Source organism: Lissotriton vulgaris, chromosome 5 (assembly GCF_964263255.1).
Source record: "Lissotriton vulgaris chromosome 5, aLisVul1.2, whole genome shotgun sequence".
In the NCBI taxonomy this organism is placed as follows: domain Eukaryota; kingdom Metazoa; phylum Chordata; class Amphibia; order Caudata; family Salamandridae; genus Lissotriton; species Lissotriton vulgaris.
In genome coordinates this window covers 362,525,615-362,539,074 of record NC_141693.1, presented here as the reverse complement: position 1 = coordinate 362,539,074, position 13,460 = coordinate 362,525,615, and the positions used below count along the sequence as shown (strand labels likewise).

Here is a 13,460-nt window from a genome sequence, read left to right as displayed (position 1 = left end):
AACCAGCCAATGTGCTGATACTTGCTATTCTCACATCTTCAGAGAGATCCCTGCATTCATGCACAGGAGCATCTTGCACCAAGTCAGCACTCTTGGGCGTGGGTTCTCTTTGTAGTATTGGTGACTGAGGATATCAATCCTTGAAGTAATCTAACTTACAAAGAACTGATTAAGCAAAGGAAAGGCCACCTAACAAGAGCAGCAGCCATGCCCCAGGCCTGTGCTGTCCCTCCACCCAAGGGATCTGGGAGTGATGTTGGGTTGGAGTTCAGGTGTTACTGGAAAGGAATACTCATGAAGAAAACAAAAGAACTAGTTAAGGCCACCTTTTTATTGTGGAAATCCTACGTCACACAAAGTGTTACCATACAGAGTCAACAAATGCAACTTAACAACAGCCCCAAACCGAAAACACATCATGGGTTTGGTTTGAATAAAGTACAATGCTTGTGAACAGGGGCTTTTCTGATGGAGAGTAAACAAATGAATTTGAAGCCGGGTGTACAAAGCCTTCCTCTTAGTTTGAGTTTTAGACCTGCCGATAATTTAAAGTACTACCACCAGGCACAGTTGTACCATTCCTGATTATCCAATCCCCAATAACTCCTAGATGTAGCTTGTACGTACTGGAATGGACTCTGTCCATGGAATGCCATCAATGTACACAAGTTCACTGGTGCTCTGTGGAGTTGGCCTTAGGGAATTTTTGTATATTTTATCTGTATGGATGTCCAGATTTTATTTAATGAAGGATTTTACAGGCTAGGTCTGATTTCACATAAACTGCAATGTAGTCCCACGCAGATTTGTGTAAAAAAACTGAAACTTGATTATGCACATAATCCACAAAAAAGTGTGTGCCTAAGTTTGAGCTGCTTATGTGTAACTTTCTCTGCGAGCAAACAATTTACACATATGCAAATTGCAAGTGATCCCTAACGAAGTGGACAGAAATAGGATACAACAGGAAACTCACAAAATTTACTTTTGCAAAATGCGTCTGACCAAGAAGTGGCAAATGAAAAACAATGCAGATAAGGCTTACACCAACAAAGGGGCAAATTCCATATAAGGGGTTGCTAATACAGAATAGGTGAAATAGGATTTACTCTAATTTCCCTTACTCTTAAAATGCACTTGTTTCAACAAGGTAACTGCAAGTAAAATAAAAAAAAGGAAAATGTACCCTATGTATTGAGTGCTACCAGACTCTATTCAACAACGTGAGTTTTGATTCAGGAATGTGTTTTGTTTTGCTTTGAAAAGTTTCTACAATGTTTGTTTAATAATCAGGCCCCAGGGTGTTACACATGCGCTCAAGCCTCCATGAGCAAATTGCGCATGCACCTGTGTAAAGGTGCTCTTTAAAAAAAAGACATACTTTTCCGCTGACATTTTGGACAATGCTTGTGGAAATCTATGTGAATCACCCATCTATGAGCATCCTAGTACCCAGATATAAGCTATGCATGTCACATCCTATGGCAATCAACTTGACCTTGTTGAATAAGGACCCTTTTCTTTTAATGTAGAAAACTATTCATTTGTTGAAGGGAAATGTGTAGATGTTATGTCATTTCAAATGTAAAAAGTGTACATATAGAGGCCCAATAAGAATCCCCGTTCACATACACTTCGTGCACAAGGCCAATTGTTCATAGAAATTTTTTGAACTCTGTAGAAGATTGCAGAATTGGTCATACCAAACCTCTGAATACCACATTTTAGTTCTCATGCAAACAACCTCTGTCGACCCCTTGGCTGACAAGTTTCTTCCTTCCATTTAGTGGATGGTATGGCCCCAGCACAACCCACCACAAGGAACACGTGGAATGGTCAATCCAAACAGGGTAGGTTACAATTGGTGCTGGGCTTCCAGATGCATCCAACCTGTTTCTTTTAATCCATGGCATCCTTAAGGAGTCTAAAATGTAAATGACTAAATTGATGGGATAGCCAGGAAGAGAAGCAGGCATGACCGGCAGGTATTGCTGTATAGTGGGACATATGCTGCTGTGACCAGAGAGTTTTATGGGATACTATACTGAGATTGCAAAGCTGGATTGTGTAGTTCAGATGCTCAAAACTGAACGCATGACTGTTAGTGAGGGGATGGGGAAGAGGTATTTTGATGCCAAGCGACATTCGATACAGTTGTTCAAGCTGACTGAATCCTGTTGAAGGATCCTTTCGCAATTCGGTTCATCCTACAGTCTGACAGGAGATGGTGACTGTGTGTTGTTGGTGATTCTCCCACCAGCAAGGAATTTACTTTTCTTCCTGTTGTCCAGTGCCTGCCAGTTCTGAGAGTCTGGTAGAGACAGTTGTCAAAAGAGATGTTAAACTTTCACCTTTGAGGGAAGCTGGGCTGGGCCAATGCCAACCACATAACAAGCTTTCTTCTGGTGTCACATTGTCTTGTAACCTATTGCAATAACAACTCATGAATTTTGGACACGTCCTGAGGAATGCTTCATTCCAACTGGTTAGGACTTGTTGCCAACAGACCTGATGTAAACTCTCCCATCGTCACCCAGAGTAATTTGGGTCTAGTTATAAAACACCTCGTCCTCGGAGAGCGAGCTGCTGTCCACATAGTGAATGGAGCTGTTTAGAAGCTGCCTGTTGGCACTAAAGGCAACACCCTTCCTCTCCCCGGCGGAGATCAGCTCTTGTCTTTCAGAGCTGTTGGTCCTGGAGTCTCCTGTCGGAGGAGAGCTGCCAATGGTTTCGGCTGGAAGTGCCCCATTCGCGACCCAGTTCTCAGCCCTCAGGTACTGGTATGTCCGGGCTGGAGAAGTCAGGGCAGAGCCGTTGTAGGGTTGGAGACTTCCATCCAGGATTGAACCACCAGGGCCATGGGGAAAGCTTAGGAGCCTCCCTTGAAGATACAAGCTCTCCAGGTCTGGAAGGAGAAAAAAACAGAATGCAGTGACAAAGTAGTCAGGAATTAAAGTATATTGAATTCATGAAAACACTTTGTAAGATGTAGAGACTTAACATGCAAATCGCGAACCGCAAACTCTATATTCAGGTTCACTGAAATAATGCAGCAATAGAGAACAACATTTTGTTGCAGTGTTAACTAACGATGGAGCCTGATTTAGAGTTAGGCGGATGGGATACTCAGTAACAGACATGACGGTTATCCCGTCAGCCATATTACAAGTGCATTACATCCTACAGCACCTGTAATAAGGAGGATGGGATCTCCATCGTCTTTGTGACAGAGTAACCCATCCACCACACTCTAAATCAGCCCCTTATGTAGTAAGAAAAGGCAAATTGTGTGGGATAATGCAGCAGATTTTTATGCAGTACTATTTCATTATTTTGTCACTTTAACACACAATGATATTTTCTGGTCAAACTTTTGCCTTGTCATAATTTAACACCTGAACACAACTATAAGTAACTAAAGGGAGATCAGATAAATTTGCAAAGCCTCTGCCACTGCGCTGCACCAATGTGGGGTGCTCTTATTTAACAACATTGGTTCCATATTAACTAGTAAAAAATTTTGGTTGAAAACTGCAAAATATGCCGCACTTGATGGATTAGGTGGCAAGTGAGGTGAATCCCATAATTAGGCAGAAAATGTCACAGATTAAAATTTGCATAATTCCAACAGCTCAGTGTATAGTGCTGGGAATATGTATGAATGGAGCTGTCATACACTGCCTCCTCTAACTTCTCGAAGTTGAGGAAATATCATCACATAGATTGTGAAGTTGATTATGTTTACTTGTTCATATTTCAGTAGAAATAATGTGAAAAAAATCAAAGTTCAGTCTTTTTAAATTTAAGAAATGGGTTACTTGCTGTTTACATGTAAAGAATTTCTTTAATTCTAAACTTAAATTGAATCTTAAAAAAGTTTACAACATAGGGTCAGATTTACAAGCCCCTTGTAACACTTTTGTGCCACCATTGTGTCACTTTTTGTGACGCAGTGTCAGCGTAAACAATGCGCCACGTTGCAGCCCATTTACAACATAGCGCATCTAGGGAGATGCATCACCTTTTAAAGCCCTGTCCCACATTATACCTGTGTCAGGTATAATGTATGCAGGGTGGGTGTTCGCACACAGGAAAGCCTCGTAGAAGTGACACAGAGAAATCTAAAAGATTTCACTGCACCACTTCTAGGACGCCACTGCATCAAAACCCTACGCCTGCTTGGAGCAGGCATAAGGAGTGAGGCACGTATTAGGAATAAGCCTCCAAATGCATTGCTGGAGTTGTGTCGCGCTTGCAAAATGACTTCAGCAGTGCGTGACTTTTGCCCCGATAGATGCATCAAAATTTCTACTGCATCTGTCAATCCTTGCACCATGTCAAGTCAAGTCAAGTCAAGAGATTTATATAGCGCGCTACATACCCATAGGGTCTCAAGGCGCTAGAGGAAGGGTGGGGAATTACTTGTGTCAAATATCCAAGTTTTAAGTTGCTTTCTGAAGGCTAGGTGGTTCTGAGTAAGGCGAAGGTGAGTGGGAAGTGAGTTCCAGGTTTTAGCTGCCAGGTAGGAGAAGGATCTACCTCCCATGGTGGTTTTGTTGATGCGAGGTACAGTGGCAAGGGCTAGGTTGGAGGATCGCAGCTGACGTGAGGGGGTGTAGAAGGACAATCGTGTGTTGAGGCATTCGGGTCCAAGTTCGTAAAGTGCTTTGTGTGCGTGGGTTAGGAGGCGGAAAGTAATCCTCTTATTTACGGGGAGCCAGTGGAGGTTTTTCAGGTGACCAGAGATGTGTTCTTTACGTGGGATGTCTAGTATGAGCCTGGCTGAAGCATTCTGGATGCGTTGTAGTTTTTTCTGGAGTTTTGCGGTGGTACCAGCGTATAGTGTGTTTCCGTAGTCCAGGCGGCTCGTGACCAGTGCGTGGGTGACCGTTTTTCTAGTTTCGGTGGGGATCCAGCGAAATGTTTTTTTGAGCATGCGAAGAATGTTGAAGCAAGATGATGAAACGGCGTTGACTTGTCTGGTCATCGAGAGTGAGGAGTCCAGGATGACGCCCAGGTTCCGTGCGTGGTCCGTCGGGATGGGTGCTTTTCCAAGGGCTTCTGGCCACCAAGAGTCATTCCAGGCGGAGGGGGAGGTGCCTAAGATGAGGACTTCTGTTTTGTCTGAGTTCAGTTTCAGACGGCTGTGTTTCATCCACTCGGCTACTTCTTTCATTCCTTCGTGTAAGTTGGTTTTGGCGGTGTTAGGGTCTTTGGTGAGTGATAGGATCAGTTGAGTGTCATCCGCGTAGGAGATGTTGAGATTGTGTTGGCGAGCGATGGCCGCAAGGGGGCTCATGTATACGTTGAAGAGGGTGGGGCTGAGTGACGATCCTTGTGGCACGCTGCAGATGACTGCAGAGGCCTCTGACTTGAATGGTGGGAGGCGGACTTTCTGTGTTCTTCCGGTGAGGAACGAGGTGATCCATTCCAGTGCTTTTCCTTGGATTCCTACGTCTCTGAGGCGCTGTAGAAGGGTGCTATGACAGACTGTGTCGAAGGCAGCGGAGAGGTCGAGGAGGATGAGGGCGACTGTCTCCATTGTCCAGTAGAGTTCGAATGTCGTCTGTTGCTGCGATGAGGGCGGTTTCAGTGCTGTGTTTGGCTCGGAAGCCGGACTGTGTGGAGTCGAGGGATTTGTTTATTTTTATTTATTTTGAAAGTTTTATATAGCGCGAACAAGATCTTCGCAGATATCAGAGCGCTTTACATAGGAGAAGAGCAAATATACACAGATACATCTATAGTGTTAACAGTACAGTGAAATGATATCATAAACAATCAAGTAAGTCAATTTCAAAGTCAAACAAAAAAGCAAAGGGTTCGAACAAGTAGTACAGATGAGCACTGAGTCTTTGAAGTTGATCCCCAGTAGTGGTTCAAGTGCATTTAGCCATGAGAATCGCTTTTACTTCTTTCTTGAAAAGTATGGTAGATGGGATGAGCCTGGTTTCAGGGGGGAGTGAGTTCCAAATCCTGGGAGCCATTCCTGAGAAAGAGCGTTTGTAGGTTTTTTCTTTGCGGAATCTTTTAGGCTTTAGCAAAAGATTGTTTGTGCCTCTAGTGTTTCTGGATCCTCCAGAAATCGTCAGCTTCTGAGCGAGGTATCTAGGTGAGCTAAGGTGGACAGCCTTGTGCGTCAAACAAGCGATTTTCAGGTGTATCCTGGCTTCAAAAGGCAGCCAGTTCAGGGATTTGAAGTCCGGGGAAATGTGTGTGTTTTTTTGATCCAGTGATAAGTCTCGCTGCGGCGTTTAAAGAGGCTCTTATGGGTGCCGTAGTAGCTATAGGGAGACCGCAGAGGGCGGTGCTGCCGTATTCTATTTGAGGTATGACAAGTGATTGTACCGCAGTTTGGAAGTCTTTGGCTGGAAGGAAGGGTTTAAGTTTCCTAAGGGTGTTGATTTGGTAATTTGCTCCCTTAGTTGCTTTGTTGATGTGTTCCTGCATGCTGAGATTGGTGTCGAGTGTTATGCCCAAGGAGTGTCATAGTGGTTTTGCACGCAGGAGCAGGGAAACTGACGCATCAATACCAATGTAGTTTCTTGTAAATAAGCCCCATAGTTCCTGGAAGGACAGATATATGACAGCTTATCAGGCCTTCCACGTAAACGAAATACAACTCATTTACATTTACACTATGTTTATCCCCAAAAACTGACAGCCTTGAGGCCTAGCACTGGTTAACATTATTTCAAGTTCATCTGCCCAACGTTTTTAAGCTCTTGAATACCTTTTGTGAGTTTTTTTTTAAAGGTACCTTTGTTCATTACGCATAATATTTATGCATTTTTTTAAAAATATTGCTATTGTTTGCTAAGTAGACTGTTTACTTAAACCACGATTCTCCTTCATAAAGCATCAGGTTAATACAAAATTTGATAGCCATTTTGACAAAATGTAAAAAATGTAACAGTCTGAAAAATCAGCTACTTAATATCATGGGGCCCGATTCACATAGGTAAACTGAGATGAAAGTCTAACTTTACGACTTTCAGTATTCACAAAGGGCATTCACGTGTAGTAAAGTTAGACCTTTGTCTCAGTTAAAGCCCATATGATGGAGTGTTATTGTTGTTTGATGGTTGATAGTAACAAAGACAGCTTATAGATTGAACTGGAGCAGGAGTCAGGAGTTATTTTGTTGTTGAAGAGGAGGGCATTTTTGACTACTTACTGATAGCTGTCAATGTGCTGCAGCGCGCTCTGAAACCTAATTAATAAATATCATGGTAGAGGTATACTAGGTAGGAAGTTGTTCTTGATGATCTGAACCTGCAGGTGGAAAGTGACAAGTGACTATTGTATTGTCAATTTTTCTGATGAGAGTTAGGTTATAAAATACCACAAAGAGTTGCAATGTCAACTGAAAGCAAAAAGTATGTAAATAATCCTAACGTAAGGTGATGTGTGCAATGAGTAGGATGGGAAGAGCTAAAGGAATGTGATGGTCCTGCAGAGCAAGAATTATGAAGAGCAGTGATGTGCATGGTTCAATGAATAGGCCGAACGAATGTTCCAGTGTGGCTACAATGGCCATTTAGCCAGAGCAATGAACTATTCTGTGAAGGTTCTCTAAGGCCAATATTCAAACGTTGTTCAACATTTAGGATGGGTGTGCCAGATACAATCCAAACAAAACACTAGAGATTTCTGGGGAGTCAGTTGATGCCTAGGAGGGTGGTTTAGAGCTTCAATGAGTAGGAAGAAGAATTTTTTCCCAGGCGGAATATCTTGAATGCGTGGGAGCTATTATTTATGATGCATGGTCACCAGAATCTTAATAATGACTACTGAATGTTGTGTCAGGGCAGATAGATCAATTAAAGGCTGCCCATATTACCCGTGTGATTTGAGACTGTGTCTATATCCATTTTGGGTAAAGCCAGTGTAGGGTTTGGTGGTCGAAGAGCTATTGCATTAGGTTTATGTGATGAGGATGGATGGTAGGTATTGTGTTGGGGTGTGTGAAAACTCAAATCTTGCCTGTATCAAGTTCATATATATTCCCATATATTAGAATGTTAGTAATCACACACATAACTTAGAATGCATCATGAATGTTAATCAAATATGATTATCATTTTATGGTTATGTGAAGCTACTTGCATATTTGAAAGTTTGTTAATTATCATGACTTTAGTAGGCCTGTAAACCAGAGGGTTTAGAGTTGTACCTATGGACATTTCCTATTGGTGCAGCCTCACTTTCAAACTTGGTAAGTGAAAGTGGCATTTCAGGAGAAGATTGGCACCTGTATTGTGTACATAAATTAAATGTACTTCTGAAGGACGTCCTGCACTTCCTCAGGGAGAAGATCCTGCCAACTACTAATTAGGCTTGTTTTTGCTATGAGTTACAATATTCTGTCATGTGAGTACAAATAGAAATGACAATTGTCATTGATATTTTGCTGTACTCTCTGCTATTTTGCATTATATGCTAATGAATGCCCAGTGAAAGGAAAGAATTGCTCAGTATTTGCGAAACTCAATCACTTTGCAAAAGCTTGAGGATCCGCCGGAACCAATTCAAGCCCAATCAATCAATTCAAGATACACCAAAATATCGAATCAGTTGAATGCAGAAGGACTAGCCCTGGAGATGGACAAAGATAATCTAGAAGATGTCATTCAGTTCATATACAGAAAAATGAGACCTTTCAACACAAAACACTCAACGGAGTCACCAAATCATAACCCAAGGACAACTAGCCACCTCCCTTATTAATATAGGGGTGACTGTACATGCGATGTTGCATATGCAATGATGCAAATTACACCAAACCCGAAAGACGCTAACGTCAATATCTATGGCTTCGGAAGCACGACCTCATTACATTGAAAGAAAATTTCTCTGCAGCGATCAATCAAGATAAACATCAAATAGTTGTAGAGATTCTCATAACAGCTAAATACACCAGCACACTCTTTAGCTACAAGACTAATGCAGCAGTAGTCAGAGGAAGTTTCAAGGGAACATCATTTATTTACATCAGTGGTTCTTAACCTGTGGTCAAGGATATCTGGAGGTACGCAAAGCCTACTCCTGGGGTATGTGACTGCTTAGAAAATTATATATTATTAGATTAATAAAGTGCATATAAATAAAGAAGCTAAATGTACAGTTGAAAATTTAAAAAAAGATCTGTAAATGCGAAGGAATTTTAAATTGGAAGCCAAAAATTAAGTCAGTATACTCAGATTAATTTGTGGGAGCAGTGCATCAGAGAGAGTATAGTATGGACAATGAGTTGCCTCAATTACATTTAGAAAAGCTCAAACCTTCTTATTAAATATATTTTCTTGAATTTTATTTCCTTGTGAATTAAATACAATATTTCAGTATTTGTGTATTGGTTTGATGAATGCTTTTTTCTGTAGTTTTTACGTATGGTATTGCTCTTCAAATCACCAAAATGCTTAGGCCAGGGTTCTTAGCTTCCAGTAATGACTCAGTGGGGGTCCCCGGGATCCAGTAATGATTAAGAGGGGATCCACAGAATTCAGAAGGTTAGGAACCACTGGTTTGCATCATTACTCATTGCAGTGTAAAGCCTTCCAGCTCAAATAAATTTGTGTCAGTGAGATTTGGGCCATAATAATGCCATGATAGTGTGTCCAGAAAGATTGGTGAGATATAGTTTAAAGGGTCAACTAAAAGCCTATTTTTGGATGGTAGGACTCTCCATTATAGAGCATACATGCTTCCAATTTTCAAAGCTAAATGTGGTTTAATTTTGGCTTTCTCTCACCTAAACTTGCCTCCCCTTCAATTCAAGTCAATGGGGAAAATACATTCCCCCATTTATTTTTACAATGTCCCTATTTCATGATTACAAATGGTGTCATGTATGAGACAATGTGAAGGAGAAGATCAGATGGTGATCTGGTGAGGGGAAAGATTGGCCTAATGCGGCCATAAGAGGTCCAAGGAGGTGACGCCCTTTGATGTGGCCCTTAGTGGAAGATGCCTGGGTTCACATGCTCTATATGGTGTGTGAAACTGGAGGCTGAGATCTCGATTCCCACTTCATAATGGCAGATTGACAGTGTGGCACCACAAACATAAAAATGACAGCCACAGATGACAACCGCCTGCCTGGATGACTCTCCTTGCTGCCAGTGGAGACTTTCCTGCTTCGAGGCCAGCAGGCAGAGGCAAAGAAGCACAGTAGGCAATTAGGGTTGCTACTTTACTAAGAGAAACCTACTGACTATGTGGCATATTTACAAGACAATGGTGCAGCGTGGTGCCGCAAGCAATTTTGCTGCGCCAAGCTGAGTCATTTTCTAAGAGCAAGAATGTGACGAAATTACAAGAATAAAGCACATTCCTGTATTCACCCCTGTGGTGGTGCACAAACAGCAGCTGTGCGCCAATGCAGACACCCTTGCAGGGACGATTGTTGTTGTGCAGGAAGGACCAATTTGCTCCTTCTACGTGTACTGCATCCTGCAGCACACATAGAGAGCAAACAAAAAATGAAGAGAAATACATTTCTCCTTGTTGCACCAACCTTCCTCCTCCCCTGCGGAGGCGTACGTTTGTGGTGCTGACTCAGATTTATGATTCCTTGTCCTTGCCAATAAGCCATGAATGTTACTGGGAACGCCCACAGCAACACCCATTGCATACCCCTTCAACGCAGAGAACTGCGTCAAAGACAACTGTATTTACAAGACCGTGTTAAGCCACGCAAAGTGGTGTAGTGCTGCCTTGTAAATATGGAGTATGAGACAGTGCGTCTTACAAAAAGTGACTCTCTGGTGGAGCAGGGGCCTTGCAAATGAGGCCCTATGTGTTTATGTTTTGAAATGATGAAGGTCCCAGGAAGTAGCAGATGAATACGAATTTGCTTAACCCCTTCGCTGCGGCGGGAATTCCGCCGCAGCGCTAAGGGGGTGGGGTGGCCGAGCGGCGCTCGCATGCTCGTGACGTAGCCTCTCCGTCACGAGCCGCGGTTCAGCTGTGCTCGTGATGGAGCGGTTCCGTCACGAACGCGCCCGCTCAATGGAACGCTCAGCGCAGAGCTCAACCGAGGCTCATGACGGAGCGGTTCCGTCATGAGCATAGAACGGGTTAAACGTCCTGGGTTCTTTTTTAACATGCACTTTTGCTTCTATTAATTTTTGTAACCATTTAAGATTATTTTGTACTGGTCGAAAATAGTTTCTTAGATGCAACAGTGCTAAGACGGAAATTATTCCATTAGGTAAAAATCTTTCTTTTTGCCCGAAAGATTGGTGGCCCCCAGGATCAGAGGCCCCTCCAAGTGCAGTCCCATCAGCCAGAAACCTAGGCGTGCAATTCGATTCTTCTCTTTCTTTCGATGACCACGTTAAGATTACTGCCGGTCGCTGTTTCGGACTAATAAAATCTTTGAAGAAATTTTTTGATTTCCTCCCAATTGCAGCCAGAAAGTCAGTCGCGGTAGCCCTCATACTCTCCCGACTTGACTACTGCAACGGCCTTATGGCCGGAGTGAAAAAATCTACTCTCAGAAAGCTGCAGAGCATCCAACATGCTGCAGCTCGACTGGTTTTACAACTCCCCAGAAGGTCATCTGCGTCTGCAGCCCTTAATTCGCTTCACTGGATGCCACTGCATAAAAGAATTCTTTTTAAACTGCTCCTTACAGTTTTCAAAACCATGCAAAATACAGGGCCCCGCTACTTTGTAAACCGTTTTACGCGCTATAACCCCCCGCGCTGCTTGAGATCCTCTGGGACAAATCTGGTTTTAATCCCCAGATTCAAATACAAGACCAAGGGTGGGAAATCCTTCAATGTTCTGGCAGCCAAAGCCTGGAACAATCTACCTGTCAACCTCAGATCCATAGAAAATTAGAACAACTTTAGAAAACTTCTCAAGACATGGGTCTACCAACAACCAGACTCCTCTGTCCTGGCTGCCATTTAGTTTTTCTCTTCCATCTCACCCCACTCTTTCAGTTATTCTCTGCAGCTCGCCCAGCGCCATGATGCTCCCTTGGGAGCGAACGTTAGCGCTTTACAAATGCACACAAATATCAAATATCAAATATCAGAAGTAGGAACATTCCGGCCTTCCTGTCTTTCTTTTTATAAATACAGAACTGCTTTGGAGACTCAGTAAACCTGCTGCGCACTCGCTCTCCCCAAAGAACTGGTTCTGCTTGCTGATGACGACTGTGGCGCCTGCTTCTGGCTGGGCCGAGGGCCCGGAGAGCGAGAAGTTGCTGATTAATGAAAACGGCCCAGTTTGTCGTCAGTGCTGGAGCAGCTGCTGCTGCCAGCGGGGGCCGCCATCTTCTGTGTGACAAATAGTCTTTGGAAGGAGAGGCTCAGTGCTCTCCAAGAACGCTAACCTGATTAGGAAAGTCGGCACGACAAAAATATCAGCTGCCTTTGGGCACAGTACGTCCTGGAAGAAAGAAGGGAAAGAAAGAAGGGCAGGTGCTGGAAAGAAAGAAGGGCGGGTGCTAAAAAGATATCCGTCCATGTGGTGATACGAACGAACGGCCCTCCTCGCACAGAAAGCCTGTTTCTGGGTGCTCGCCCTTCACAGATATTTTTCCCACGTGTTGATAACGGTAACCAATTATAGACACTTAGTGCAATTTTGTTAGCCAATGTCAGTTAGTTAAGAGAAGTTTTTAACCAATCACATATTTGCTCTGGTATGCTGCTAACCAATCAAGGTTATATTGCGGTGTGCTGTGATCAAGCTGAGATTTGTTTTGCTAAACTGGGAACCATTCTTAGAGAAGGCGCTGTGCACTAGTGGCCCTTCCAACCTCTCGCATGCCCACTCTCATTCAGCTAACGGCCGTTTTCCAGGGAGAATATTAAAAAGAAACATATGCACAGTACTGTGTGTTATGCTTTTTTGGCTTGGTGTAAGAATACGAGACAGAGAACGTCCTAAATGGATCAATGGAATCAACTTAAAATACCACACTGAGCTCTTTGGAGGTAGAATCTATTTTAAGTTGTGTTGGTAACCTGTTACCAATATGTTATGGTACGATGTTAACCAGCACTTAGATATGATGTGCTCGGTGGGTAATCAATCACAACATCCGCTGAACACTATCCAGTTTAGAAAATCTACGTTTGACTCTGATAGTCGAAGATTTTATTTTTATTCATTTGAGTAATCTACCAGATATCTAAATTCGTAACGAAATATTAAAGGTTTAATTGGGGACTCACTATGGATGAATGTACTAAGGCGAAGGGAGAGTGACAAAAATGTAGTTGTAAAATTAATTTGTGATATAACTATAAACCTATTGTCGTGGATTGTCCTTTGCTGCTTTTATTGAGTACAGTAAAGTATACCTGTGACCGCTCTTTGTATGGAAAAAAAATGTAACGAAGGAGGTGAAACATGCAGCTTTTAATAGAAATGGGGACTAAATACACTGGTGGGACTTGCTCGTTTTCTTAAATCTATTAAGACACATTTTGTTGCAA

The 13,460-nt window shown here is 42.8% G+C and overlaps 1 protein-coding gene across 1 annotated transcript in view; it reads right to left on the bottom strand.

Annotated features, from left to right (window-relative positions):
* Positions 1 to 313: 313 nt before the first annotated feature.
* Positions 314 to 13,460, bottom strand: part of FAM131C (family with sequence similarity 131 member C) — a 340,988-nt gene continuing 327,841 nt past the window's right edge. Inside the window, exon 7 of the mRNA XM_086921681.1 lies at positions 314 to 2,905. Within this exon, the coding sequence (XP_086777807.1) occupies positions 2,550 to 2,905 (356 nt within the window). The 3' untranslated portion in view covers positions 314 to 2,549. The remainder of the gene's footprint in view (positions 2,906 to 13,460) is intronic.